Source organism: Canis aureus, chromosome 16 (assembly GCF_053574225.1).
Source record: "Canis aureus isolate CA01 chromosome 16, VMU_Caureus_v.1.0, whole genome shotgun sequence".
Lineage (NCBI taxonomy): Eukaryota > Metazoa > Chordata > Mammalia > Carnivora > Canidae > Canis > Canis aureus.
Window position 1 is genome coordinate 39495082 of NC_135626.1, and position 27188 is coordinate 39522269.

Here is a 27188-nt window from a genome sequence, read left to right on the forward strand (position 1 = left end):
TCATACTGTTTCTTTTTTTTTTTGAATTTTATTTATTTATTCATGAGAAATACAGAGAGAGACAGAAAAGCAGAGACACAGGCAGAGGCAGAAGCAGGCTCCATGCAGGGAGCATGATGTGGGACTCAGTCCTGAGACTCCAGGATCACGCCCTGGGCCAAAGGCAGGTGCTAAACCGCTGAGCCACCCAGGGATCCCAAGATCATACTGTTTCTTGCAGTCCTTCCCTGATTCTCTACTTTTCAAATGCTACTCATTACTCAAGCATCAATTCAAATATCTCCTTCACGGTAGCTTTTAGGTGGTTCTTCTAGATTCTTTGCTTTCACAAAGTGTGCTGCCTGTCTTTATATTTAGACCTTGTGTTAGTCTGTTATATATTATGGTTCATCATTTATATCTGTCTTCCTCACTCCAGTGCAAACTCTCTGAAAATGGGAATTATGTCTTCATCTTCTTTGTCTCTATTCAAGTACTTCATTCAGTGCCTGGAACATAGTAGGCATTTGATAAATGTATATTGAATTGGATCAAATTACAGATTAGAATGAAAAAAGGTATGTATTTATTTTTAGAATATACCCTTATAATAATAATAATAATAATAATAATAATAATAATTTACATAAGCAGAACAATTCAGTTGTGAAGTGCTTTACACTTGTCAAAACAGTTTTACATTCAAAGCTTCACCTAAATGAGTCAATGAAAAAATATGGGTCAGCTCAGTCTTCGGGGTCTCTTCTGTATGTTGATATTTGATTGTCAGTTTCTCAGAATCTTTAAACAGACATATGTGAGTTACTTACTTAGAGAGACAGGAAAACATTAAAATTAAAAGCAGGGGCTGACCTTGGAATTTAAAATGATTTTAAGCTTACATCTTAATATATCTGACCATTCAGGCAATTTTCTTCAAGTATTTACATAACCTTGTGAGGCCTCTTTTTGCTTATGTGGTTTATGTTGATGTCATCAGTTAATGTCATTCTGCTGGACGTATTTATAGGTTTATGATGTGCACATGCGTTAAGAGTTGTGCAGTAATTATAGCATTAAACACGAGACAGTACATGGTTTGGGGCACAGTGGTGCTTATTTAGTTTTAAGGTGAGGAGGCTCATGACAGTGTTTATTCGACTTCTCACTGTAAGTCATCATTCAAAACACAGAAAGAACAGTTCTGCAAAACTGAAAGCACAGTGTCAGAACGTTTTCTTCCAGAGCTTTTAATTAAAAACCATTTGCTGAGCAGCCCTTAATGACTATTGTTGTCTCTTGGGGCAATGTGGGCAAGCTCCCATAGCCATATCTTTGGCTAGCACCTGGTGCTTCACATGCACAGGGTTGGACACAGGTGGTGATAGAGATCCCACTCAGGTTTGGAATAGGGTGGCAGCTGTTGAGCAGCCAACATGATGGCACATAGGAGTCAGGCACACAGCAGGGTGGGGGGCAGGGGTCGCAGCAGGTGGGCTGAAGGAGGCTGAGCTGGTGTGGGCAGGTGCTGGGCAGGCCAATTCCACATTGACAGCACAGGTCAGAGGAGCAGATGGTGGTGGTGGGGCCGGTGGTGGGGATCCTGCAGCAGCCTTGGAGACAAGACTCACAGTAAGACATTTTGTTGCTGTCTGCAAAGTTGTTCTCTGTGAGTCTTTTATATCCAGCTGTCTCAGGGACCATGGCTTCTGCCCATCAGAATGTTTCCCTGTTGTTGTTTGTATAATCCCATACAAATAACTCACTAACTTCTTATTTATCAGCAATAAGCTCTCCTTCAGTTTTATTTGGTTGTGTTGCTACATTCAAACGTGCTTCCTGCTGCCATTTCAAAATGGTATCAGTGTAGTTCTTCACTTACTCAATCACAGGTAAATACTTCACTGTCTTTTCTGGCTTCCCTCTTTTTTACCAACCAGAATTTGTTCTTACAAGTGATCACTACTAAGTGTAAAGAATCAAAAGTGATTTCCCTGAGAAGTAAGAAATAGTCCTTCTCAAAATGTGTGCTCTGGATATATTTGGGAAGTCAAAACCTCTGGGACTTTTTCCTACCAGATTTACCTTGCTACCTTTTTATGGATTTGAGGGAATAAATGAATATCAGAAATCAATACCATGATCTTTATTGGGAAGCTCAGAACATGTTAGATGATTTTCTGTCCCAATCCACTACATTATATATGTATGCAATTATGTATAAATATTTAAATAATCTCTCAAAGGATATTGGTTTTTTAACCAGAAGCCTGAACATATTAAAACATAGATTCATAAGACTGTCTATGGTCTGAAAAATGGGCTTGCATCTCCTTGCAAAACAACATGAAAAGTTCTTTCTTTTCAGAATAACCAAATTGCTGACTGCCAAAGCTGGTAGTCACTTCCTATCAAACATCTAAAAAATTCCTTCCACTTTAAATCAGTGATAGTGTTAATATGTCATGGTCAAAGCTCATACATAAATACAGTAAACGATACTGGTCAGCAAATCCATTAATTTTAAGTCAAATATTTATTCAGTCTCGCATATATTCTGAAAAGTATGGGAGAGATAGAAAAATAGAAGGCATGGTGCCTATCCTTCAAGGGTACAAGGTCTAATGGAAAAGGCTAGGAATCCCTTTGCATATGATCCAAACAATGTATAATTAAGTACAAGACAAGGTAATAAGGAGGAGTTCTGGAACTAAGTTTGAATCCAGATTATAAATTACGTGTTGTGAGACCTAGATCGAGTTATTTAGGCTTCTACAAATTTGGGAAAAATAATAACCACTAACCGTAGTCTTATTGCAAGAGTTAAATAAGATTAAATGAGGATTGCTTATACAAATCCTTTGGTCTTGGGGCACCTGGGTGGCCCAGTGGTTAAATGTCTGCCTTTGGCTCAGGGCATGATCCCAGGGTCCCTGGGTGGAGTCCCACATCAGGCTCCCTACAGGGAGCCTGCTTCTCCCTCTGCTTATGTCTCTGCCTCTCTCTTTGTGTCTCTCATGAATAAATAAATAAAATCTTTAAAACAAAACAAACAAAAAACCCCAAATCTATCAGCCTTGTGTGTGGCACAGTCCGGTTTCTCCCATGGACACTGTGAGAATATCTACAAGAGGAAATATGATGGAAAGTCTCTGTCATCAGAGACACCTGCAGGGTTTTGATCAGCCAATGTTTAGAAAAGAGGTAAGTGCCTTTGGGTCAAGAAAACAATGACTTTTTCTACATTCCGCTCTTATGCTCTGCCCCTGCCCCTGATAGAGTTGGCCACACCCTCTTTTGCCTTGATTGTACTCCTTATCTACCCGTAAATAATGGCTGCAGTTCTGGTACACTTGTTGGTTCTCAACTAGAATGTAATCTCCTTCTAAGCAGAGACCATGTCTTATTTTTCTTGGTTTCTGCAGTACCTAGCCATAGGTCCTGGATCATGGGGTGGAGTCTCAGGGCTGGAACACATGGAATGAATGGTTGAGGGAAGAAGGTTGGAAAATAATGACAACTAGCATTTGCAGATGCTTCTGCACCAAGTTTAGTCAGGAAAACAAGCAAAGAAGAAAACCCTCACAAAAAGTATTTCAACAGAGAATTTTAAGATCAAGTATTGGCTAAATAGGCTCAGGGGACTGAAAAAGCCAAAAAGAAAACTGAGGTAACAAACACAAAAAGCTGGTTACCAGCTTTAGGATGGGGATGAGAGAGTAAAGTTTGGGGGTAACTGAACCCAGATGCTGGGAAGAGGGGCCCTACTGAGCTGCGTACAGACCCCAGGGGCTGCCCAGCTGGTGCTCTGGCCTCAAAAGCTCAGGGGAGAGGGCCCGTGGGGCCAGGTGTGTCCTTCTTGGGGGGAGGGGTTCACCACCTTGCTGGTGCAGGTGTTTCTAAGGAGGTGCAGTGATGCTGTTTTTGGAGTGTGGAAGGAAGCTGGAGACTAGAATCTACTGTGGCTATGGGATAAAGGACTGTCGCTGGGGCAACAAGACCTTCTCTTCCTCAGGCCTTGCAGGCTCCTTCTAGCGCCCTCTATTGATGGAATCTACTAGAAACTCACCCCAGCATCACAATATTAAAAGGTGGACCTAGATGTTGACAGCCAGTACACAGTGTTTGAAGGGCTGTGCGTGTTTTAATTAATTTAATCTTCACTACAGTTTTAGGGGGTATATACTTTTTTAAATTGAAATGTAGCTGGCACAATGTTACAGTAGTTTCAGATGTACAGCATAGGGATTAGACAAATCTGTCCATTAAGCTGTGCTCACCACAGTATAGCTACAGTCTGTCACCATACAGCACTGTTACAATACCACTGACTGTATTCCCTTTGCTGTACCTTTCATCCCCATAATTTGTTCATTCCAAAACTATAAGCCTTTACGTTGCCCTCTCCTTCACCCCTTTTGCCCATCCCCCTACTCCCTCCACTCTGGAAACCACCAGTTCTCTGTATTTATACATACTTTTCAAAAATTCGCTTTTTGTTTTTGAATAGATTTAGATTTACAGAAAGCTTGCAAAGATAGTACAGCATTCCTATCTATCCCTCACTTGATTTCTCTTAATGATAATATCTTACAACACCATTGCACATCTATCAAAACTAAGAAACCAACATTGGTACATCGCTGTTAATTAAATTTCAGGGGTTATCCAGATATTACTAGTTTTTCCACTACTGTCCTCTTTCTGTTCCAGGATCCAGTCTGAGATCCCACATTACATTTAGTCATAGCAATGCCTTAGTCTCCTCTGGTCAGTGACAATTTTTTTCTTAGGCTTTCCTAGTTTTTCATGACCTAACAGTCCTGTGGTGCACTGGTTGGGTAGGGTACAAACTGTTTTTAATCTTATTTGACAGTTGAGGAACCTGAGGCCAGGAGAAGTTAACGACATGACCAAGGACACATAGCTAATATGTGCCAGAGATATGATTTAAAACAAGATACTTCTCTCTTGCCTGTCAAATAGGGGGCATTGCTCTGACAAGAGTGTAGGCTATACATTGCCCCAAGGTTAGTAGTAGATAAGATTTGGTAGAAATGACTATACCAGGTTATTCAGTAAACAAAACAAAACAAAACAAAAAAGCACAAAACTTAAGTTATCCTAGAGTTTTGAGCAATTCAATTTAACCAATGCTTATAGAAGGATAAAAGCTTGGCCTGACAAAGGTATAGTTTGGATGAAGGGAGAGGCATGGGATCATTGAACCAAGGTTACCTAGGAGGCTGTGATCAGTGGCTAAATTAGGCTAGAGTTAGTGAAGATGGAAATAAAGGCCTGGAGGCCAGGATATATTTGAAAGAAAAATGAAAACAATTATTAACTTTACAGGTAGCTTGTTTTCACTTTGAACTGGGTTATTGAAACTCCTCAGAAAATTAAAAAATGTGTTTGAGTTGCCAAACATTTTGTATTTCAGCGCAAGGTTAATGACCCATTAACCTGTGTGAAGGTTGCTAATCAGTATTTTAAAGTCTGGCTGAAAAAAAAAAAAGATGATTTGTTTTCACCTTAGAAACACAAAGAGCTTTTCCTAGACTCATTGTATGTACTCATTTTGCCTTAGACTGTAATCACCCCAGAGAAAGTGAGTTACTATATACAACCAAATATACAATTTAGGGGGCCAGAAGAAAATGTACTGTTAAGTGGCATATACTTTTCTCCTGGATAAAGAGAGCCACATGTAATCCATTTATCTCGGGCATATTGCTGTCTGCAAAGGAAGTGTGTGCTTTGGTGTAGAGGAAAGAGAAGCAGCTTTTGGATTCAGGCAGTTTTAGGTTTAATCCCCACTCAATCACTTACTATTTGTGTAACTTTTTCGAGTCTCAGTTTTCTCTCTTGTAAGGTGGAGAGATTGATGGTAGCTATCTGTCCGTGGTTTTTTTTTTTTAGAAATAAATGAAATAATGCCCATGAAACACATATTAGAATACCCAATAGATATTCACCAAATGTTAGCTATTATGAATGAAAGTAGCACTAAAAGTGATCAGGTGGGATGCAGTTGGTTAGTGGTATGGAGTATACTTGTTACTTAAAATGCTTCTGGATAACCTAGGACCGTAGAATGTTAAAGCTGAAAGTCTCTCTAGAGAAATTCTGGTCAACAAGCCTGTTTGACTGATTTAAGACCTGAGACCCACAGAACTCAAGTGACTGGCTCAGGGCCACAAGGCAGCTTAGGAGCAGAGCCACACATCTGTGTTCCATCTGGGTCATTTAAATTAGTGCCAAGGGTCTTTGAGTGCCTAAAGGTCCACAGTGGTATTTCTAGGACACTCAGATTTACTTTCAGTATTAAAAATAAAATCTAAATATTTAACCCTTACAAACATATATGAAAATGTCAAAATTCTTTGCTTATGACTAAAAAAAGGAAACTTGGGCATATTAATCCTAAAATTCTCACCAATGCTTATGAATGTATTTATGAACAAACATGAAGGAAGAAATGGGTTATTTTACAAAGGTATGTGGAAAAAATAATATTTTTCAAAGAATAAGAGGATGCCTTTTGGTGCGAAACCTGGGAACCATTATGTGGCAGTAATGGCGAGTGTCTGTCACCATTTAGAATGGGGCTGTTGACATGTTGGGTCATCTGAGTCTCACAATAATCCTGAGGCCAGGATACAGGCAGGGGTGGGAGTATTATTTCTGCTGTGATGACGAGAAAACTAAGGTTGAGAGAAAAGTGAATGGCCCAAAGTCCCAAGACAAGTCCAAGAAAATAGATGAGATTGTTCTTTGGATATTTCCTGTAAAAACCTTATACATTTGGAATTTTCCAGGACAACTGAGGAGATGAATTAATGGTCATCATAAAAGTTCTATTCTAACAGGAACTGTGTTTTTGCTTCCAGAATTGTGTGCCATTTCTGGTGGATGGATAATACTGTGCTATAGCCTGGCATTTTCAGCTTATTTCAACACCATGATACTATATGTTACTTGGACTACTAAACTTCTTTGTTCTTTTAAAGATTTTATTTATTTATTAATGAGCGACACACAGAGAGAGACATAGACAGAGGGAGAAGCAGGCTCCCTGTGGGGAACCTGATGTGGTACTTGATCCTAGGACCCCAGGATCATGCCCTGAGCCAAAGGCAGACACTCAACCACTGAGTCACCCAGGTGTCCCTGGACTAGTAAACTTCTAAAGATAATTCTTACAAGTAAAACAAGCCTCATTTGAGGGTGCAAGGAATAGCCAATAAATATGAATATTTTTTCGGAATTGACTTTTCTAGACAGCATATATCAAGTAATGGGTATATGTTCTTCCCCAAATTACGTTTGCATTTTGAGCTTGGAATTTCACCAATGATTATAACTAAAGCAATCAAAATTGTTTCTACATGACAGCAAAGTGATCAATTTGTTTAGCCAGGTAAGGAAGAAAGAAAAATCAATTTCAGGGACAATGGAAATTAAATTAAGTAAAACATTTAAAAAACATTATATTAATCTCCAGGTTCCAGCAAAGGGCTTGGCATAGTAGTTGTCTTCAAAAAATACCTATTGAGTAAAAAGATTCTACAAAATGGCATAGTGAATTTTTTAGTTTTCAACCCATCACAAAGAGCTAGTATGTAATTTTTCAGTGATTCCACCACAAATGTGCTCCTTCTGCTGGGGATAAATCTTAGATATGATGACCTGCTATTCAGGTTTAGATAGGCATTCCACTTTCGCCAAGAGGAAACATGAGAACAAATCATCACAAGGCCAAATTTGCTAAGCCAGAATAAAGTTTATTAAGGAATAGTCAAAATGGTTATATCTCAAAGAGCAGTAAAATGGCCTAAAAGACAGAAAGAAGGTCTCCAACTCCACTCAAAAGAGGAGAGGAGAAGTTGGGTGAATTCATGAAAACATGGCCCAGGGACTTGGGATTGATTGAGCCTGAGACAGGTAGTAGTGGGTGTTGAAGGCCAGATGGTGAGCAGCATCCCACACCTGTGCATGGCTGCTTAGCAGGGCTCACAGGGATTCTGACAGCCAGACTGAACATAGGTGGTCAGGTTGATCCCACTCAGTCCAGGAGTTGGGTGGGAAGAATTGAGCAGCCAGCAAGTTGGCACATAGGTGTCAGGCTCACAGCAGGGTGGAGGGCAGGTGTCGCAGCAGGTGGGCTGAAGGAGGCTGATGTCATGGGGGCAGGTGCTGGGCAGGCAGACTCCGCACCGACAGCATTTGTCAGAGGAACAGATGGTGGTGGCAGGGCCGGTGGGGACGCTGCAGCAGCAGGGAACACAGAAAGCCATGATGTCAGGAGTTGGGTTTTCGTTGGGTTGAGAAGAGGAGTCTGTTGGTGTCTCAATGCTTCTCTCTTCTGCCCTGGCTCTTATATACCCACCTCCCTGGGTGTCAGCCTATTTACCAAGACTTTTTTCCTTGTGTTTCAGTTTATAGCTATCTCCATTAAAACCAGCTAATTACTTAAGTGTTTATTACCTGGGACACACTCTTTACCTCATAAAAGGGGTTTAGGTTGTTTTGTTGTCAAATTAGGACTCTTCATGTTGGCTCTTTGTCACCTCAAGGACATTTCATTTCAGTCTTCAAAGGCACCGAGTCATTATTCTCTAATCATTATACATCGTTAGTGATGGCCTGGTATGCCAGGTATCTGCAAATCATCTCCACATTTCTTTGCCTGCTTTTCAGATGAAGAGATAAGTAGGCTTTTTGATTGCTATTCTAACAGCAACCAAAGATTCTATGTGATAATTTAGGTCTTCTGGCTGAAAAAGTGCTAAAAGTCTTAGATTTATTTTTCATGGCCCTAAGAAGCTGAATTAAGATGAATGGATGGGATCTATAGAGAAGGAGATTCTGATCCAGTGTAAAGAAACACTTTCTTAGATGTAAAAATCATTTACTTTCCGTTCCCTCCATGCATACAGTAAACAATAACTTGTCAGGGACAGGTAGATGGGAGTCAGGAATTGTACAGTGACAGTGGCAGATGCCATTCAAAACTCAGACCAACGATGTTATAGATTAAGATTGTTGATGACCCCAGAAAACAGTTTTGTGGGGCCATTTAGAGACTAAACTCTGCAATATTTCCTAAAATGAGTTCCATGAACACCTGTTTGATGGAACATTAAAAGGTTATCTGGTAAATACATTTGAGAAATAGAGTTCTTCATTGGTGGACCTTTCAGAGCCTTTAATATGCTAAAATGCTCTCTGACTTTCCAATTAAGAGATATAACAGGTATTTTTCTCCAAAATTACTTGGCCATGGAATCATTTTGTTTGTTAGTTTCCATAGGTTAGCTTCATAGATTAGTGTTCTATAGAGCACAGGTGGGGAGATTACTAAGTTAATATCTAAACTACTAAAATCTGGGGTACCTGGGTGGCTCAATGGCTGAGCATCTGCCTTTGGCTCAGGGTGTGATCCCGGGGTCCTGGGATCAAGTCCCACATTAGGTCCCTGCAGGGCGCCTCCTTCTCTCTCTGCCTATGTCTTTGCCTCTCTCTCTGTGTCTCTCATGAATAAATAAATAAAATCTTCAAAAAAAAAAACCCTACTAAAACCCTAATGATAGAATTATTTAAATACATAAAGATGTAAAACTTACTATGATGTTTTAGAATTGCTTTAGAGTAGGAAAAACATTAAACTAGTAGAACTTTAGAAATATTTTACTTTGAACATCTTAAAGAATATGTTTCCTTGACCCATTTTCATGTAAAATGGCTTAGGCTTTAAAAAATAAGTAGAAAATTATGCAACAAAAAGGAATCAGAAGCCAAAATCACAAGAAGATGGATCGAAAGGGTGCTTAACTGAGTGGGGCACTTGACAGGATGAGCATTGACTGTTATGCTATATGTTGGCAAATTGAACTCCAATAAAAAAAATAATAAAAGAAAAAGAAAAAAAAAAGAAAGCATGCTTAACATGAAATTGGTTTCATTTTAGCCATTTTAGCCACTACTAGAAAGATTTTGTGGTTTTGGTTCCTCTGCTAAAATTTTGCTTGTTGTCCACATTCCTTCCATAGATATCTCTTAGTCCAGTCAAAACCTCATTCATGGAACACCTGCTATAAGTCAGACATTACACAAAAAAAAGAAGCAAAGAGGTGCCTGACCTTGAGGAGGTTGTAGAGAAGAGACACAGAGACGTGAACTGGCAAATGACAACACAGGGTTGTACATTCAGGTTTTCTAGATGATTGGGAGCTTAGAAGTAGGTACCACAGACTTTACCTGGAAGGTTCGGGAAGTACTTCATGAGAAGGTAGCAGTTGTGTAGGTAGAGAACCATGATTAGGAGCTTAGCAGGTAGAAAGGAATAGTCAGAGAATTTCAACAGGTGAAGCAGGGAAACAAAATGCCACAGTACGTTCATGGGATGACAAAAGCATTGCTTGGGAGAAGCACAAAACATGGATTCTGGATTTCCCTTACTTGGGGAGGCTGTGGAGAACAGTGGGAGATGGAGTTGGAAAGTGGGTGAGTGACACAGTAGGAAGAATTTGCACTGTGCCTAGTATGCTACGCTCAGGACTTTGAACTTCATCCTCTTGGCAAGGAACATTAATGAAAGGTTTTGAACAGATATGGGACATGATTGGATTTGTTTTTAGAAAGACAACTAGTTTTTGAGTAAAGGCTCAGCTGCATCATTACTTACTAAATATTAGGCCTTGTGCTGAGTGCTTTATGTGTGTTACATAGTTCTTACCACAAGCTTATGATGTACGCAATGTTGCTATCCTTGCCATTTTACAGATGAGGAACCTGGGGCATAGACAAACTAACTAGTAAATGAGTAAGTTATGGAGCTAACATTTGAAGCCAAGCAGTCTGGCTCCAGATTCTGCACTCTCAACCACTATGCCATACTATGCCCTTTTATGCCATACTATGCCCTTTTACTTGGTATCAGGGTGGTGGTGGGGATGGTGGTGGAGGGACTGTTCTGACTAGAGTGAAAACAACCCTCAAGATGAGTTGGTAGAAGGGTAGGATCAGGTTATTGAAAGTCTTGAGACCATAAAAGGGGAGCTGATTTTAGAGCCTGTTTTCTTAACTAAAATGCTAGCAGTAGAAAGGAAATAATTTGAAGGCAGGGACAGTGGTTCTATGGGGGGTGTTGAGGAGGGTATGATTTCTGTCTTAGAGAAGAAGGGATATATCTGGGATTTCTCATCATGCTATGCAATTTCTTGGGGACCACTGGTGGCACATCAGTTTCCACAATAAAACTCATTTGTGTTTTTAAGATGACTAGAATATGGTCATCTTATCCTCTGCTAATAGGTAGCATTTATTGAATACATATACCAAGTGCTAAGCATAGTGCTGAGTATTTTGTGAACATTTTCTCTTTTTTTTGCCAGCAAATGCCAAATTTATTATTGAATATATATATTACTGGTTATTATTTTAAATCCTCCATAATCAATTACAAATTATTATTATTTTTTAATAAATTTATTTTTTATTGGTGTTCAATTTGCCAACATATAGAATAACACCCAGTGCTCATCCCATCAAGTGCCCCCTCAGTGCCCATCACCCAGTCACCCCCACCCCCCGCCCACCTCCCCTTCCACCACCCCTAGTTTGTTTCCCAGCATTAGGAGTCTCTCATGTTCTGTCTCCCTCTCTGATATTTCCCACTCATTTTTTCTCCCTTCCCCTTCATTCCCTTTCACTATTTTTTATATTCCTCAAATGAATAAGACCATATAATGTTTGTCCTTTTCCGATTGACTTATTTCACTCAGTGTAATACCCTCAGTTCCATCCACGTCGAAGCAAATGGTGGGTATTTGTTGTTTCTAATGGCTGAGTAATATTCCATTGTATACATAAACCACATCTTCTTTATCCATTCATCTTTCGATGGACACTGAGGCTCCTTCCACAGTTTGGCTATTGTGGACATTGCTGCTATAAACATCGGGGTTTTGTGCACATTTTCTTCTTTATTTCTTATAACCCTATAAGATCAGGACTATTAATACACCTAATTCTCAGAAGACAAAACTGAGAGTAAGGATAATAAATAATGATTTAAAGTCATACACCTAGTGAATGACAGCTTGTCTAACAGCAATTCTTCATATTTATAGTAAAAATTAGCATTTTTCTGGGATTAAATTTTACACAACTGTAAACTGTATTCATTCATTTTTTAAAATTAGTTAATTCATTCAGCAAAATACCCAGCACTATGGTAGGTGCTATGCATATAGAAGTTAACAGGTCGGATAAGAGCCTTGTGGTCAGGGTATTCATTCTAGTAGGGGAAGATAGGCAATAAAAAAAAATAAAGAAATGACAATGAGAAGTAACAGGTGCCAGAAGAAAATAAAATGGTGAAGTGACAGAGTGGTGGGAGGTGATGCAGGGAGTGCACTCCATTGGCCAGGGCAGTTGGCAACTTCTCTTGCCAGGTGGCTGGAGTGTGGCAAATGAGGAGTGTGAAAGTAGATGAAGTTCATGGAGGTAGGTAGGTGCCGGGCCATGTAGGATTTTGTAGGCTCAATAGAGTTTAGGTTTTATTCTAAAGGCACTGAGAATGCACTGGATGCTTTGGAGCAGGGGGCGATAACATGTTATGTTCTGCAGAAAGTGAGATGCAGCAGGGTCAAAGTGGAAACAGACAGAACAATCAGTGGTCCAGGTGAGAGGATGAACAGTGATGCCAGTGATTGATAAACCAGTAAGAGTTGGAAGAGTTGGGGATATGTTTTTGAAAGTAGAGATGATAGGTTGTGCTGATCAAGAAGACATGTGGAGAGAGAAACAAAGGATCATATTTAGGTCTCAGATTTACTCATAGGTAAGAGGGGGCTTGAGCCACAGAGCTGCCATCTGGAGTGGTGGGAAGCGGGGGATGGTGAGGTCATTGTAGGACCTGCAGGATGAGCAGCCTGAAGCCCATGAGAGGTAGCAGGGCTGAAGACACAGGAGGCTCCAACACCCAGACACAGAATGTGCTTACTACTAAGTTCCTGGCCTAGGATGAAAGGTCACTTTTATGTGTGTTAGTCACAGTTTGTTGTGTGCCTTACCAACATCCTGGATTTCTAGGGTGCTGTTGGGAAAACCCTCCCATGACGGCACCTCCCGAGTCAGCAAGAATGTCAGTGTGGGGAGATTTCACACTTCGAGGCAACTCAATTTTCTTTAAGCCTGATGGAGCACTTCATTCCTTCACACAAGCAGGTATTAGGAGCCTTTTCAGTTTGTCATCCTAATAAAAATGCCTGTAAGTAAAAACATTCAGTCTTTGTTTTCTGAATTGCATGATCTTTTCTATTTCTGGTGAACTCCTTAATAATAGCAGTTGGAAGAAAAAAGTATCTGGCTTCAGGACTGCTATTGGCATCAGTCCTTTCATTGTATAATGTCCGCTTTATTCTTTGCTGAGCAGGCAGGGAGAGGATTCTGGGTTTGGGTTAAATGGTGTACTTTTGGGGCCTTTTCCAGATATTTTCTAGTGTGTCGTTATAGCCAAGACAGATAAGTGCTTGCCAGCTTATTAGCCTGTGCTGATTGGGTTTCTTTTAAATGGAAGTAATGTTTTGCGACTTGAAGACAGCTGATACTGACTTAAAAGGGATGAGCCCTTCCACTCTGTCTCATGTGGACATGTATGATCTCAATGCAACATGCCAGGGCAGCTAGCCCCCTCACAGTACTCTGGCACATGGCACACACAAGCTTAGCCCAGCTTATGCTGGCTGGCAGTGTTGCCTATTTTTCTCGGGGGGTTAATTCTCATTCATTATTGTGGGCTATGGAATGTGCAGATAGTCATAGGATATTATACACAGTTAAGGAAAGTATAAAGTATATGTGCTAAGTAAAATTAACCTGATTGGGAAATAGATTTCCAGTAAAATTTGAATATATTTGAATATATGCAGGCACTGGGAAAATAAAATTTCCAGCTCTTCATTGTGTGAAATTGAAGATTGAGATAGTTAAATACAATTATTCTAAAGTAAAAGTCGGGCTTTTTATCCTTGGAATTATTTGATAACAAATAATTATTAGATATCAAATCAAAAACATCTAATTCAAAATAAAATTATAGCCATTGTTACCAAATAATTAGTTACCAAATAACTATTGTTACCAAATAGTTATAATTTTATTTTGAATCAGATATTTTTGTCCATTGGTTAGACAAATCTGATTACTGGATTGAATCAAATAGCTACTGGATTTCCAAACAGCTCCTGTAAGTAGTTGAAATTTTTAAAAATTAAGATAATTAAATGTTTATGTATTTAAATATTAGCTGACATGATAACTTTAAAACATATCTTCAGTTGTTAGTTTACTATAATATACAGCTGATTTTATGATAACAGCAAAGGCTTACTAGTATTTAATTGATAAGATTCTGTGCTTTACATGTATTATGTCATTTAATTCTTACAACAGTCCAAAGCTTGGTATTGAAGGTATCCTCTGTTTTACAGATGAGGGAAACTGAGACACAGAGAGAATAAGTTGTTCAGGGTCAGCCACTGGTAAATAGTGGAGTGGGATTTGAACCCCAGCCACTGGTAAATAGTGGAGTTGGGATTTGAACCCCAGCTCTCTGGCTCCAAGGTCTGTGTTCTTAATCAGTGTATACTAATCCATAATCACTCCATTATTGATTATTATATTTTTCAAGAGAAAATTAGAAATTTTCAAATTTCAAATAATTGAATTATTTGGCTTATTTCAGCCAATCTTTGTTGAGCCCCTGCTATTTGCTTTGCACTGTACTAAGGTATTTAGGGGACTTAGGGATGGGCAGGACACAGGTGTACTTTTTTTGTGTGTGTGTGTGTCTTTTTTTTTTAATTTATTTTTTATTGGTGTTCAATTTACTAACATACAGAATAACCCCCAGTGCCCGTCACCCATTCACTCCCACCCCCCGCCCTCCTCCCCTTCTACCACCCCTAGTTCGTTTCCCAGAGTTAGCAGTCTTTACCTTATGTCTCCCTTTCTGATATTTCCCACACATTTCTTCTCCCTTCCCTTATATTCCCTTTCACTATTATTTATATTCCCCAAATGAATGAGAACATATTTGCAAATGACATATCAGATAAAGGGCTAGTTTCCAAGATCTATCAAGAACTTATTAAACTCAACACCAAAGAAACAAACAATCCAATCATGAAATGGGCAAAAGACATGAACAGAAATCTCACAGAGGAAGACATAGACATGGCCAACATGCATATGAGAAAATGCTCTGCATCACTTGCCATCAGGGAAATACAAATCAAAACCACAATGAGATACCACCTCACACCAGTGAGAATGGGGAAAATTAACAAGGCAGGAAACAACAAATGTTGGAGAGGATGCGGAGAAAAGGGAACCCTCTTACACTGTTGGTGGGAATGTGAACTGGTGCAGCCACTCTGGAAAACTGTGTGGAGCTTCCTCAAACAGTTAAAAATATACCTGCCCTACGACCCAGCAATTGTACTTTCAAGTAGTTTAGTCTCTTGTTTTTGTTTTTTAAGATTTTATTTATTTATTAATGAGGGACGCAGAGAGAGAGGCAGAGACACAGGCAGAGGGAGAAGCAGGCTCCAATGCGGGACTTGATCCCAGGACTCTGGGATCACGACCTGAGCTGAAGGCAGACGCTCAACCTCTGAGCCACCAAGGCACCCCAGGAGTTTGGCTCTTGATGGGTTGGGAAGAAGTATGTGAAGAAAGAAAAAGAACAGAATGGTGAGGAACATCACATGTGGAAAAAAATTCCTACAAATATTAAGAGTGTTTTGATTTTTGAGAGTGCAGATGTGTTAGATAAAGAAGGAGCAACCACCCAAATGGAGTAAAACATCATCCTGGGCAGCCTTCTTCCTAGTTTTCTCAGCTTTATTCCTGACTCTTGTGTATCTGGGCATTGTTAGTCCCCTAACAGTCAACAGGGTTTTGTGCTTACCCAAGATAAAATTGGGTAAATTTGGGATTTTCACTTAGGTCTTCTGATTCCTTTTTTTGTCCCTTCCTACAGTTAAAAAATGTCTTTCAAGTGATCAGAGTGTACAATCTGTACTCAAATACAATATAATAATATATTTGTTTGGCTTACTTCCAGTCTCAGCCCCTGGTCCATACTAATTTCTATTCCTAACCTTTGTGTACTTCTCTCTCATTTTTGTCTCTTCTGTTCAATTAAACAGTAAATATTGGAATGAAGGTTCAAAATACTAACTTCAGAGTTTCCTGAATTCTATCTTCAGGATTCATTGTATTGTCTCCTGTTTCCCCAGAGATGCCCCCTAAGGGGAGAACCATGAATTTCTCCTGCATCAAGATCTTCCTGGCTGTTATTCTAGATAAACATCTGTCATCTTTTTTTTTTTTTTTTTTGCTTTTTTTTTTTCCACATATATTTGGTTATTTCAAACAGCATTTTGAAGACTTTCATTTACCTGTGAGATTACTTTAACATCTCTGTCCCAAATCCAGTGACCACATTAGTGGGGTCTATCCTGACCTCTGTGCTGTTTCTGTTGCCCCACTGCTTGATCCTTATGCCAGCACCACCTTTCTTGATTACAGAAGCCAACCAAGTGAGTAGCTTAACTTTGTTCTACTTTTTACAGGGTAATCATGGCTATCCTAAGTCCTTGGCATTTCAATATAAATTTCATAATTGGTTTATAAATTTCTACAAAAAGCGTGTTGGTTTTACAATTAGGACTATTTATACACAACAATCTTAAGAAAATTTTGAGGCTTCCAATCCATGAGCACAACACATTGCTCAATTTACTTTGTTGTTGTTTTTTAATGTCTTTCAGCAACTGGGTAATTTTATTTATTTATTACTATTTTTTTAATTTATTTTTTATTGGTGTTCAATTTACTAACATACAGAATAACCCCCAGTGCCCGTCACCCATTCACTCCCACCCCCCGCTCTCCTCCCCTTCTACCACCCCTAGTTCGTTTCCCAGAGTTAGCAGTCTTTACGTTCTGTCTCCCTTTCTGATATTTCCCACACATTTCTTCTCTCTTCCCTTATATTCCCTTTCACTATTATTTATATTCCCCAAATGAATGAGAACATATGTTTGTCCTTCTCCGACTGACTTACTTCACTCAGCATAATACCCTCCAGTTCCATCCACGTTGAAGCAAATGGTGGGTATTTGTCATTTCTAATAGCTGAGTAATATTCCATTGTATACATAAATCACATCTTCTTTATCCATTCATCTTTCGTTGGACACCGAGGCTCCTTCCACAGTTTGGCTATCGTGGCCATTGCTGCTATAAACATTGGGGTGCAGGTGTCCCGGCGTTTCACTGCATCTGTATCTTTGGGGTAAATCCCCAATAGTGCAATTGCTGGGTCGTAGGGCAGGTATATTTTTAACTGTTTGAGGAACCTCCACACAGTTTTCCAGAGTGGCTGCACCAGTTCACATTCCCACCAACAGTGTAAGAGGGTTCCCTTTTCTCCGCATCCTCTCCAACATTTGTTGTTTCCTGCCTTGTTAATTTTCCCCATTCTCACTGGTGTGAGGTGGTATCTCATTGTGGTTTTGATTTGTATTTCCCTGATGGCAAGTGATGCAGAGCATTTTCTCATATGCATGTTGGCCATGTCTATGTCTTCCTCTGTGAGATTTCTGTTCATGTCTTTTGCCCATTTCATGATTGGATTGTTTGTTTCTTTGGTGTTGAGTTTAATAAGTTCTTGATAGATCTTAGAAACTAGCCCTTTATCTGATATGTTATTTGCAAATATCTTCTCCCATTCTGTAGGTTGTCTTTGAGTTTTGTTGACTGTATCCTTTGCTGTGAAAAAGCTTATCTTGATGAAGTCCCAATAGTTCATTTTTGCTTTTGTTTCTTTTGCCTTCGTGGATGTATCTTGCAAGAAGTTACTATGGCCGAGTTCAAAAAGGGTGTTGCCTGTGTTCTTCTCTAGGATTTTGATGGAATCTTGTCTCACATTTAGATCTTTCATCTTGACTCTTCTTGAACTTTCTCATGGTTGACAACTTCAGTGGTTCTGAAAATCCTGAGTTCCTTCACTTCTCCATCCCACAGTGTTATAAGCCTACTGGCATCTTTTCTGCAGGTTTACAGATCTTATCTTTTGAACAAAACAATACTATCTTTACTTTATTCTGGCTCCCTTCAGACCAGGATTCCTCTCATCCTTTTGGGAAAAGATTTAGTTTGTCTCTTCCACTGAAGATGAATACTATATTGAAAAACTAAGAGACAAAAGTCTTGAAATTTTGTGTTTTCAATATTATTCTAGTAAAAGCCAGCATTTTTGATTTTGAGGTCATGTAGTATATCTTTTTTTAAGATTTTATTTATTTATTCATGAGAGACACAGACTGAGAGAGAGAGGCAGAGACACAGGCAGAGGGAGAAGCAGGCTCCATGCAGGGAACCCGATGTGGACTTGATCCCGGGACTCCAGGATCACGCCCTGCGCTGAAGGCAGATGCTCAACCGCTGAGCCACTCAGGGATCCCCACATAGTATATCGATTCTTTTACTCTGTATTGTATTTGTGATGTAGGAATCAAGAAGAGAAAAAAAAGAATGTTTTTAGAAATGAATAGCCCCAGGGTGCCTGGGGGGGCTCTGTCAGTTAAGTGTCCAGCTCTTGGTTTTGGCTCAAGTCATAATCTCAGGGTCCTGAGATGGAGCCCTGTGTCAGGCTCTGAGCTCATCATGGAGTCTGCTTGGCATTCTCTGTCTCCCTCTCCCTGTGCCCCTCCCCCTGCTCATACAAAATCTACCCCCCAAAATAAATAAATAAATCTTTAAAAAAGAGAAAGAAATGAAAATCCCCAATATGAACAAATAGTTAGTGCTTGGATTAGTCTCTCCGAACCTTATTAGAACAAAATTACTTAATTCTCAATCCCCAGGCTCACTTAAGGCTTTCATGCTTCAGTTGATGTGATGACTCAACATTTTCTCCCTTGAAGTTTCTCAAAATCCCTTTGTATTCTTGGGCTTTTAAAACTAAGTTTGCCTATTAGCATTTATAGAATAATCATGTTGGAAAGCAGGTTTCTCAAGTCAGAGTTATGGTTTTGGGGATAAGTCAGTCAGTAATTAACAAAGGGCTACCTGCTGTCAGGTCTCCATGGCACAGCCCACTTTACAGAGAAGGTTTTTAATAGAAATGATAGAGATTTGTTTGTTTGTTTATTCATTCATTCATGAATGAGAGAGAGAGAGAGAGAGAGAGGCAGAGACACAGGCAGAGGAAGAAAAAGGCTCCATGTAGGGAGCCGGAGGTGGGACTCGATTCTGGGTCTCCAGGATCACGCCCTGGGCTGAAGGTGGCGCCAAACCACCTAGCCACCGGGCTGCCCAGAAATGGTAGAGCTTTCTTAACTGCAGAGCTAAGTGGTGCCAAGTAATCTTTCCAGTTCTTCAATCAGATTCTTGTCAGACCTATAATGTAATTCTCTGGTTGCCACTTCCAAAGCTCAGAGACTAATTTTTTTTTCAGTCAGTTTCCAAGATTAATCAAAGTAAGTGGGAAGTCTGAACAAATGGTTCAGTAAATAATCTGAATTTTTAAAGGCAACAAGAGTATAACAGTAAGGGTTCCTTCAGGAAACAAGAATCACACCCATTATTTGAATCAAGTGAATTTTATATGGAGAATTTTAAACTAAGTTGTTAGATAACTAAAAGGGTTAGAAGGGGATACTGAGATGTTACAGATGTAGGAGCTGTAGCAAACCCTTGGAAATGATACTTTTTTTTTTCTGAGGGAAGTGGGAGGGAATTAACACTTAGAAATTTAGGGAGGGGGTTATCCTGTAGAGCTGAACTCAGATGTTTCAGGAAAACTGGTTGGCTGGTGACTCTGAGTGGGGTGTGCAATGAAGCAGGTTCTACACGTGTTGAGAAAACTGCAGGCTGGGTTTAGATGCTTCTCTGGATGGGCTCTGCAGCTGCTGGAGCAAACAGTGTTACTAGGAGGTAATCCTGGGAATTGCCAGCATACAAAAAGTCCCAATGAAGCAGAAGGAAGCAAAAAGGAAGGAGCAGGAGCCTTCTTCCTCTTCAGCTTTGCAGTTTTCCTCTGTCACTCCCTAGTGGTGAATCCCGACAGAGTGGTTTGCAGAGCATCACTAACCCAACTGAACAGCAGGGAGGGTATGAAGCGAGACAGGAACAACACCTGGCACAGAGGAGCTTACTCTGAAAGCCCACAGCTTCCCAAATAGACATCTTTAAATCAGTTGAACCCATGAAATCAGAAAGGGAGGCAAACCATAAAAGACTTTTAGCTATAGGAAACAAACTGAGGGTTGCTGGAGGGGAGGGGGTAAAGGGATGGGGTAACTGGGTCATGGGCATTAAGGAAGGTATGTGATGTGATCAGCACTGGGTGTTATATGCAACTGATGAATCACTGACCTCTACCTCTGAAATTAATACACTCTATGTTAATAATTTATTTTAAATAAAATAAAAATAAATCACCATTCTTTATTTCCAGTTCCTTAATTTCATTGTCTTGTTCTGAGTTTTGGAGCCTGAGTTGGGTTCATATTTTGGTTTTTACGTATAAGCTATGTGACTATAATAACTCAGTGAATTTGGAGATAAGTATAAACCTGTGAAATAGCACAATCAATGCCATGAAATCCCAAAGTTTCCTCTCCTTTTTTTGTGTGTGATAAGAATGCTTAATATATATCTTTTAAACAAATCTTTAAGTATATAATACACTATTGTTAACCATAGACCCTATGGTACATAGTAGATCTCTAAGACTTATTTGTCTTATATAACTGAAGCTTTATACCCTTTGACCATTACCTCCTCAATCCTCCCCACTCTGAACTATAACTGATGTGAAATGTTGGGGTTTGGGAGCAAACAGTCAAGAAAGAATTCTTGAGACATCTTTGGTGCAAAAAACAGTGGCTTTATTAAAGCACAGGGACAGGACCCATGGGCAGAAAGAGCTGTACTGGGGTTGTGAAGAGTGGCTGACTATATACTTTCAAATTGGAGGGGGTTAGGGATTCCATTACTTAAGGAATTTGAAAGCAAGATTTCCAGGACCTCAAGGGACTAGCAGTTGTTAGGAAAAGGCCATTTACTACTGTCTAGTAAAACCTTAATTATGAGATCCTTCAGTTGTATTATCAGTGGCCATATGCTTGGAGGATGATTGCTAACATATATCTAGGATAAAGGAAGTTTCCAAAGGGAATTTTACAGGATCCTGGAGGTCTGGCTAATGTCAAGCAAAGGTTGCCTTTTGTTTCTAGTATTAACAGTATTAACATCAAGGCAGTTGAGTTCCAGGAGGAGGGTCACTCTGCCTGTCTCAAGTACTTATCAATGGGATGTAAGTTATAAGGAAATTAAATTTTTTGTTTTTTTCCTTTTTCTCCACATCAGTAACCACCATTCTACTCTCTGCTTCTATGAATTTGACTATTTTAGATCCTTATATAAGTGGTGTCATATAGGATTTGTTCTGTGTCTGGCTTATTGATGTTATCATAATGTCCTACAGGTACATCCATGTTGTTTCAAGTAGCACTATTTCCTTCTTTTTTAAAGCTGGATAATATTCCATTGTATGTAAATACCACATTTTCTTCATCCATAGTTCATTGTTGAATACTTGCTTTGCTTCCAGGTCTTGGATATTGTGAATAATGTTGCAGTGAACATAGGAGTACACATATCTCTTTGAAATCTTGATTTCAGTTTGTTTAAGCTCTTTTAAATTTAAGATACTCTTCTTACAAAACCAAGATAACAGTATCGATTTTACAGAACTGATGGAATATTAAATGAAATTGGGTTCATTTGAAGTTTAGTCAGTCTGGGTATAGCAAATGGCACTAAACAAGGGAAGGAGAAAGGAGAAGAAAAATAAAAAGGAAGAAATACACATGGTTTCTATAATCCTTCTAATTGGTCACAAGACTGTAATTGATATTTATAACTCTTCCTTCACTACTCATTTCATGGTAGGGTTTTTTTTTTTTTGTTTTTTTTTGTTTTTTTTTTTTATGCTCAATAAGGACTTCAGCTGGTTGAGGTTCTTTACCTGATAGGGGGTGATTTAAATCTTCATTTCTGAAACACCTTGAATGCATAGTTGTCCTGTCTCTTTCACGTTGTCAGTAGGTGGATTATACTAGCACATTCAAACGTATATTGAATTCAGAATCCAAAAAAGTCCACTAAGGGTTGTGCTTTTCCTAGCTGAAGATAGTTCAAAGGACAACAATTTTTCTTTTACCTTGGAGAGATCTCAACATGTTCTAGACAATTTGACTCCAAGAAATTTCACTGAGGTGGTGACCTCCTTAATTTTTGTGGGGTTTATCTCCAACCTGGATGTTCTCATATGTTTACAAAGACATCTAAAGTACTCGCTACTTCCTGCTCATCAGAAACAATTAGCATGATGTCATCAATGTGTAGTGGACTGATACGATGTGTGGAATGTCAAGATGATTAAGGTCGCTGCTGAGTATATTATGACAGAAAGCAGGAGAGTTGACACAGCCCTGAGACAATACTTGTAAATTTACTGTTAGTCATACCAGTTAAAAGCAAACTATTTCTGATTGTTCTTGCAAACTGATAATAGAGGAAAAGGTATTTTCATGTCAAAAGCTGCATACTTCCAGTTGCCAGGGACTATGTTGATTTGTTCTATGAAAGACACTCCATCTGGAACATCAGCTCCAATTGGGGCCATTTCTTAAATTGGTTTAAAATAATAGTAGAGGGCAGCCCAGGTGGCTCAGTGGTTTAGCGCCGCCTTCAGCCCAGGGCATGATCCTGGAGACCCGGGATCGAGTCCCACATCGGGCTCCCTGCATGGAGCCTGCTTCTCCCTCTGCCTGTGTCTCTGCCTCTCTCTCTCTCTCTCTCTGTGTGTGTGTGTGTGTCTCTCATGAATAAATAAATAAAATTTTAAAACATAATAGTAGATAATTACTTTCTCATACTCTAAGGTTTGCCTGCTTTTTCCATAGGACAAACAAGAGAGTCAGTGGGGAGATGCTAGGTATCACCCTCAGGCTTTTTTCAAGTCTCTAAAAATGGCACTCATCTTCACAATTCCTCCAGGGATATGGTATCATTTTGTATTTACTACCCTTGTAATGAGGGGAACTTCCAGTGGCTTCTACTTGGTTCTTGCTACCACATGAGCTTCATTTCTCAAGCCAGAGTGCTTAACGTGAGGATTTTGCTAATTGTCAGTCAGATCATCCCAGTTATAGACTCACAAATTGAGGAATTGATCTCTAGATCTACTGGGTCTGCTGTGATTAAAATGGGTGGTAAGACTGGCCACCATGATCCACCATAAGCCACCACTTTCATCGGTGGACTGAGTGATATTTTGGGTCTTTAGGAATTAGTGTCAACACAGTGTCTGATAATCCCTGGGGTAGGCAGAATTTGAGGCCCTGTGACCTCTGAGCCCTAGTGTCATGCCCATGAATATGTTATGTTACAGGACAAAAGGAACTTTGCAGATGTAGTTAAAGTTACTACTCAGGTGACTCTAAAATGCAGAGATTATCCTGGACTATGCAGGTAGGCTGAAAGATAATAACAACTGAGAAAAGAGGAACTTATTCCACAGCTTCTAAACAGCCATTCTTAAATCTCCTGAACCTCCCCATACCTCCTTCAAATATAATTCCTTAATTTCATTCTCTGAGTTTTGGAGTCAGATTTTAGTTTTGGGTTCAGATTTTAGTTTTTTGTTTACTTAAAAGAATATGTGACTTAAGCAAGCTATTTAGTTTCATTTAGATTTATTTTCCTTATCTACAAGCCAGGATAATAATATTTATCTCAAGGATTGATGTAAGTGTTAAATGATAAAGCGCGCAAAGTATAATTAGCGTATGGCACAGTGTCTGGCACTAAACAAGGTCATGTTGGTTTTCATCTCTCTCCTTCATGCCCCTCTCCCCCGTCATTTTCCCCTTTTCTTTTTTGCCTCTAGTCCCTAGTCGTCTCTCTCTCTCTCTTTTTTTAAAGATTTTATTTACTTATTCATGAGAGATGCAGAGAGAGAGGCAGATACATAAACAGAGGGAGAAGTAAATTCCCCGAGGGGAATCTGATGTGGGACTCCATCCCAGGACCCCCGGATCACGACCTGAGCCTAAAGGTAGACACTCAACCACTGAGCCACCCAGGTGTCCCCCTCGTCATCTTCAATCTGTCTTCTGTCTTTTCTCCTCTGTTTTGTGCTTTTCCTTTTCATTCTTTTCTCCATTTCTTACCTTAATCTGCCCCCCTGATTTTCTTCTATCCCTCTTATTATCCATCTACTCACATTATGATCAATGAACCTCAATTAAAAGTACTCCCCATTCTTGCTTTAGAATTTGCAGTTAATGTGCTTTTCCTATCACTGAACTGTTTTATGCATCTCAAATGCTCTTAGGTATCATATATAGGAAGTTTCCATTTTGAGAGCTTACTGCAGTCTACTGCATAGTGTAGTGGTTAGGAACACTCTAGGTTTCTAATTTTGGAAAAGCCAATAGATATTGGCTTGATCAAAGGACTTCTTCTTCCCACAGGTAGGCAGCTGCTAGCAATGGTGCAGAGGCTCAGCTATGTCAGGACCAGTGTCCCTTCCATTATCTTGGTATTCTGTAGCTCCAGGAGTCGTATCTGTGTTTAAAGTGAAAAGAATAGTCTGGACAAAGAGGAAATAGAAGCACCAACAGTGTGTGGTCCTTTAATCAATAAAAGAAAGCTCTCTTAAAAGCCCATAATTGGCTTCTGTTTAGATTTTACAGGCTAGTCCTGTGTCTATTTCTATAACTTTATTTTTTTAGTTTATAAGCCTGTTATTTTAGTGTTGGACTACAGGCATCTCTGCGGCATAGTAGGCAGAACGTTTGGGCAACATTTTAATGTTTCTGTGTTTTTGCCTTTTTCAGCATGTTATACAGTTGGAATCATATAGCATGTAGCCTTTTCACATTAGCTTCTTTCATTTAGTAATATGCATTTAATCTTTTCACACCTTGATAAATCATTTCTTTTTATCACAGAATAGTATTCCATTCCATAAATGTAATTCAATTTGTTTTTCCATTCACCTATTGAGGGACATCTTTGTTGCTGCCAATTCTTGGTAATTATGAATAAAGCTGCTATAAACATTCATGCACAGGTTTTTGTGTGGATGTAAGTTTTTTTTCAGAGTTTATTTTATTTATTTATTTTTATATGTATAGTATTTCATTGGAGTTCGATTTGCCAACATATGGTAAAACACCCAGTGTTCATCCCGTAAAGTGCCCCCCTCAGTGCCCGTCACCAAGTCACCCCATATCCCCTTCCACCTCCCCTTTCACTACCTCTTGTTTGTTTTCCAGAGTTAGGAGACTCTCACGTTCTGTCACCGTCTCTGATTTTTCTCACTCATTTTCTCTCCTTTCCCCTATAATCCCTTTCACTACTTTTTATATTCCCCATATGAGTGAAACCATATAATGTTTGTCCTTCTCCAATTGACTTACTTCACTCAGCATAATACCCTCCAGTTCTATCCATGTTGAAGCAAACGGTGGGTATTTGTTGTTTCTAATGGCTGAGTAGGGACGCCTGGATGGCTCAGCAGTTAAGCGTCTGCTTTTGGCTCAGGTCCTGATCCCAGGATCAGGATTGAGTCCTACATTAGGCTCCTAGTGGGGAGCCCGCTTCTCCCTCTGTCTCTGCCTCTCTCTCTCTCTCTCTCTGTCTCTCATGAATAAATAAATAAAATCTTAAAAAAATAAATTTGCTGTGAATCTAATGGCTGAGTAATATTCAATTGTATATATGTATACACCACGTCTTCCTTATCCATTCATCTTTTGATGGACACCGAGGCTCCTTCCACAGTTTGGCTATTGTGGACATTGCTGCTAGAAACATCGGGGTGCAGGTATCTCAGCTTTTCACTGCATATGTATCTTTGGAGTAAATCCCCAGTAGTGCAATTGCTGGGTCATAGGGTAGTTCTATTTTTAACTCTTTGAGGAAACTCCACACAGATTTCCAGAGTGGCTGTACCAGTTTACATTCCCACCAACAGGGCAGGAGGGTTCCTCTTTCGACACATCCCCTCCAACATTTGTTGTTTCCTGTCTTGTTAATTTTCACCATTCTCACTGGTGTGAGGTGGTATCTCATTGTGGTTTTGATTGGTATTTCCCTGAGGGCAAGTGATGCGGAACATTTTCTCATGTGCTTGTTGACCATGTCTATGTCTTCCTCTGTGAGATTTTTGTTCATGTCTTTTGCCCATTTCATGATTGGATTGTTTGTTTCTTTGGTGTTGGGTTTAATAAGTTCTTTATAGATCTTGGATACTAGCCCTTTATCTGATATGTCATTTGCAAATATCTTCTCCCATTCTGTAAGTTGTTTTTCAGTGTTGTCGACTCTTTCTTTTGCTGTACAGAAGCTTTTTATCCTAATAAATCCCAATAGTTCATTTTTGCTTTTGTTTCCCTTGCCTTGATAGATGTATCTTGCATCTTGGTGTGGCCAAGTTCAAAAAGGGTGTTGCCTGTGTTCTCCTCTAGGATTTTGATGGATTCTTGTCTCACATTTAGATCTTTCATCCATTTTGAGTTTATCTTTGTGTATGGTGCAAGAGAGTGGTCTAGTTTTCTTCTGCTGCATGTGGCTGTCCAATTTTCCCAAAACCATTTATTGAAGAGACTATCCTTTTTCCAGTGGATAATCTTTCCTGATTTGTCAAATATTAGTTGACCATAGAGTTGAGGGCCCATTTCTGGATTCTCTATTCTGTTCCATTGATCTGTGTATCTGTTTTTGTGCCAGTACCATGCTGTCATGATGATCACAGCTTTGTAGTACAACCTGAAATCTGGCATTGTGATGCCCCCAGCTCTGGTTTTCTTTTTCAATATTCCTCTAAATATTGGGGGGTCTTTTCTGATTCCACACAAATCTTGAAATGATTTGTTACAATTCTCTGAAGAAAGTCCATGGTATTTTAACAGGGATTGCATTAAATGTGTGAATTGCCATGGGTAGCATGGACATTTTCATAATATTAATTCTTCCAATCCATGAGCATGGAATATTTTTCCATCTCTTTGTGTCTTCCTCAATTTCTTTCAGAAGTGTTCTGTAGTTTT

At 39.4% G+C, this 27188-nt stretch overlaps 1 protein-coding gene across 1 annotated transcript; it reads right to left on the reverse strand.

Moving 5' to 3' along the window:
• Nucleotides 1–7742: 7742 nt before the first annotated feature.
• Nucleotides 7743–8323, reverse strand: KRTAP3-1 (keratin associated protein 3-1). The gene has a single exon (XM_077850452.1). It carries the CDS (start codon nucleotides 8274–8276, stop codon nucleotides 7983–7985), a length of 294 nt encoding a protein of 97 aa, XP_077706578.1. The 5' UTR covers nucleotides 8277–8323; the 3' UTR covers nucleotides 7743–7982.
• Between the last annotated feature and the right edge of the window lie 18865 nt (nucleotides 8324–27188).

Excerpts from the sequence above, each read along its gene's own strand:
- KRTAP3-1 (XM_077850452.1), bottom strand. The coding sequence starts at position 8,276 with ATGGCTTTCTGTGTTCCCTGCTGCTGCAGCGTCCCCACCGGCCCTGCC.